Raw genomic sequence first — 3831 nt, forward strand, 5'->3', positions numbered from 1 at the left:
CATTTTCTTGGTAATTAGCGTGCTGGATCACAGCGCAGCCTGAAAATTATATGCTCTTATTTTTAGCCTTGTAACTGTGTTAATATTACATATCAGACTACATGATCCTTCAGACTCATTAAACTGCAACAGGTGTTAAAGATGGGTGTGAACTGTGGCCAGCTGGTCAAGCAGAGTGGGTATCATGAAGTCCACCCACTACTATTAGTCAGTATTTTATCATATTGTTGCTGTATCACACTGTTGCTTCGCCCAGTATCGGATATTATACAGAATTGACGCCAACAGAAAAATGTATTGTGTCATGTCGTTAGAAATATATTTTGATCAGCTTAAGTCATGAAATCTGCATTTCTGAACTAGTTTTCATTCAGTCTCCGGAAATATGAGCATGTGTCAGTAATTTCTTACTTCTAAATTCAATCATACTGCGTTCACAGTTTTTGTTTTGTTTTTTTAACTTTCCGACCATATTTTGTTTCGTGTCAGACTTTTTATTTTACATTTTTATACTGATAACATGTAACATTTAGATGTGTGGACAATAGAACAATAGAATACTTAGAGTAAACAGTGCGATATAATGGAAATGTAATGCAGACCATTACAGCCTCTTAGTTACAGAGAAGCCCCACATCTCATCAGTGGAAGTGCTGAAAGGGTCCTATGCATAATCATTCCTCTCACCTTACAATTACAAAAACGGTACACAGTTTCACTGTGGGATCATTTACACAATATCTGAAACAAAGATGTTTCCAGCAGCACAGTGAGTCTCTGCCAGCTCTCGCAAAACCTCCAGAGCTGTCGATGACAGAAGCCACGCAGAGCTGCTCTGCATCCCATGGAGCCGATCTCTCATCACTTCTTCTCCACTTCCACCTCCTCTTCCTCCCCGAGACGTCACACCAAATGCTGCAGAGGAAAAAGATACTTAAAATCTGTCTATTCTTTAATGTCCAGTGTGTAGGATTTAGGGGGATATACTGGCAAAAATTGACTAAAATATTAAAAAATATGTTTCTTTAGTGCATATTCACCTGAAAATAAGAATTATGGTGTTTTTTGTTACCCTAGAATGAGCCGTTTACATCGACATAGGGAGGGAGTTCTCGCTGTTGCCATGTTTCAGTAGCCCAGAATAGACAAACCAAAGACTGATTTAGATAAGGCCATTTGCGTTTTCACTTCGGCCACCACAGTTAGCAGCCTCTCCATGATGGGTAGCATTGTAAAAACACAGATTTTTTAAACAATTACTTTAAGGTGTTAACATTAAGTTATCTGAGAAGAAAAGGCGACTAAACAAAACAAAGTGCTGGGCAAGCGGAGATTCTGTGTTATGCCCAACAATGATCTGTGAAATGAAACTGCTTTTTTTGTTCTTGTTTGTTCTTTGTTTTTGTTGTTTAAAGATTTTTCTGGGTTTTTTTTTGCATTTATTATATATAAATATTTGTAGGAAAGCTTACGAGGACATAGCAAGGACACAGCCTCTGTATACTGGGCACCTGCTCTATTGGGTGAACTACTGGGTGTCCCACTTTATTCAGTGTTTTTACCAGTTTAAATCACCTTGTATTTGTTTTGGAGAGGAAGTTACCTCTGCTGATGAATTCAGCTCCTAGTAAAAACTTTGTGAACAATGAACTCTGAAAGAAGTCTCACCAATATAGGTTTCATCTACAATCCTCACCACTGGATGCCAATAAATCCCCTTAAGTCTTACACACTGTTCTTGTATATTTGCACCTTTATCTGCTGAATAATACCGTGGTAAAATGCACAATGGTGTACGCGGTGATGATCACAAAGCCGATGACAAAAGAAACAATCCCCAGGTGGAGAGCTTTCCGACCCAGACGCTTGGAGCCATCGTAGTCCTCTTCATCATAGCTCTTTTGGGCCTGAAAGGAAAATTCACGGTTCTGTGTGAAGAAGAAACTAGTCCCATTCAGCATGTCAGTAAGGCAATAAACCACATTGTAGCACATCTTTCATCTAGGGGGTAATCATTCCCCGCCTCGCTTTGCATCCAAACTTCTCTCTCAGCACCTGCCTTTCTTGTAATCTTTAATCATATTTGTATTGAAGCCAATGATAAACAGTGGATTGCTGTGCCTTCATGCCTCATCTTATTACTCACAGCTACATCGAGGCAACAGCTGCTGTTGGCACGTCGACTCAGTACAACTGTGTCTGCCCTCAGACAGCTCAGAGACTCGACACAAATGTCACGCCTTTCTGACTTCTTTAAACTTTGTGGCTTCATGACAAACGAAGAATACTGACAGGATATTTCCTCTCAATAACACAGATTGCATGCATTTATCGTAGAACATTACAGTGAGAAGTCATAAACCAGATTTGGCCCTTTGATAGTTTCTAAACTGAAAGTGTATCTGATCTGAGCACACATCCGTTGAAGCATTTGTTAATTAAATGGACGGCCATCTCAGTGAAACGGAGAGGCGTTTCCTCTATCTCATCATATTATGTCAACTATAAGTCATTTGTAGTATTACACAACTTGTTTGCTGCTTGAGCAATAGAGAGACAAACAACATAAATGGCAATTAAGTGCTAATGTGCAATATATCTACACATGTAGTAACCATGATCCCATAATGTACTCTGTTTTTACCCACCACTGATACTCTGCTCTCTAATATATTTATCCATATGAGGCAACACATGTTGAATGATCTTTAAGTACTTCCTGCAAATAACCAAACCTCATAAACACATACTTAAAGTATCTCATGCTATAACTGTCTATAAATAGGAAACAATCAGGTCCAGAATCCCCAAACTCACCATCATAGAGAAAGCCAGCGCCACAATATTGATGGGCCATGCAGGGCAGAAACAGGTGAACATGGTGAGACAGAGGTAGTTCCTCAGAGGGGGGATCTCCTGGGCTTCCCCAGACTTCAGGTGGTCAGCGCTGCCGTTCAACGAGGACTTGGTGGTCATGACCGGCTGCCGTTCCCCCCGAAACAGTAAAAGCAGGGAGGTGAAGCACAGGGCTGAGACACTGGGAGGGAGGAGGTGGAGGCGAGGGAGGGGAGGCAGCAGGGCAGTTATAATAGAGGAGAGAAATCAGCCAGCAGAGAGACATGAGAGCAGGCTGCTGGAAAGTCTGAGTGGGCTGAAGACTCAAAATGCTGTTGTAATCTGGAGACAGTGACAGGAAAAGGAAGACATATCCCAGTTTTTTTTCTTTTTTTTTACCTAGAAAATGATATAATAATGTAGTTCAAATTTAAAGTAATTTCCTTTAAATGTATAGTAAATTAGTCAAATGCATATTAACTCTTTGAAACCTGGAATAATATCTTTTGTGCTGCATTCAGATGCCTTTAAAATCCATTTAAATCTTTAAAACCTGAGCAAACTGGTTTGATTTCACAACAATGAGCAACTTGGCAAGACGTTCCAAAAAAAGAAAAAAAAAAAGAAAAATTGGGAAAGGTGACATGAAAATGACCAGAAATTTAGATTTAAATTAGATGGATAGATAGATAGATAGATAGATAGATAGATAGATACATAGATAAAGATTGGGAAATTATTAGCAATTCAAAATAATAATTCTACAAATCCGGAAAATGTCCAGAAAACTAAATTCATGATGCTATTATTGTAATCACTCTTGACTATTTTATCTATACATTTTCCTTAAAAAAAAAACCAGCAACTATATTTATCTTTTTTCTACTCTTTTTGTTTATTTGGCAACTTTTTTTCTTTCCTTTTTAGGGTAAATTTTAGGTCATCATCATATAACTTCTCCCTGTGTCTTTAAGAGAAATCAAGCCAATTTGCTAA

At 38.7% G+C, this 3831-nt stretch overlaps 1 protein-coding gene across 2 annotated transcripts; it reads right to left on the bottom strand.

Annotated features, from left to right (window-relative positions):
* Positions 1 to 492: 492 nt before the first annotated feature.
* Positions 493 to 3133, bottom strand: LOC121938232 (transmembrane protein 233-like). Of its 2 annotated transcripts, none has more exons than XM_042481504.1 (3): positions 2818 to 3133; positions 1773 to 1907; positions 493 to 915 (listed from the first exon to the last, which is right to left on the bottom strand). In XM_042481504.1, the coding sequence occupies exons 1-3, from the start codon at positions 2974 to 2976 to the stop codon at positions 904 to 906; spliced, it is 306 nt and encodes a 101-aa protein (XP_042337438.1). In that variant the 5' UTR covers positions 2977 to 3133; the 3' UTR covers positions 493 to 903. The 2 variants fall into 2 exon arrangements, with proteins under 2 accessions (XP_042337438.1, XP_042337437.1); XM_042481503.1 differs by having other exon boundaries at positions 1773 to 1928.
* Between the last annotated feature and the right edge of the window lie 698 nt (positions 3134 to 3831).

This window comes from Plectropomus leopardus, unplaced genomic scaffold (assembly GCF_008729295.1).
Source record: "Plectropomus leopardus isolate mb unplaced genomic scaffold, YSFRI_Pleo_2.0 unplaced_scaffold28925, whole genome shotgun sequence".
NCBI classification, from domain to species: domain Eukaryota; kingdom Metazoa; phylum Chordata; class Actinopteri; order Perciformes; family Serranidae; genus Plectropomus; species Plectropomus leopardus.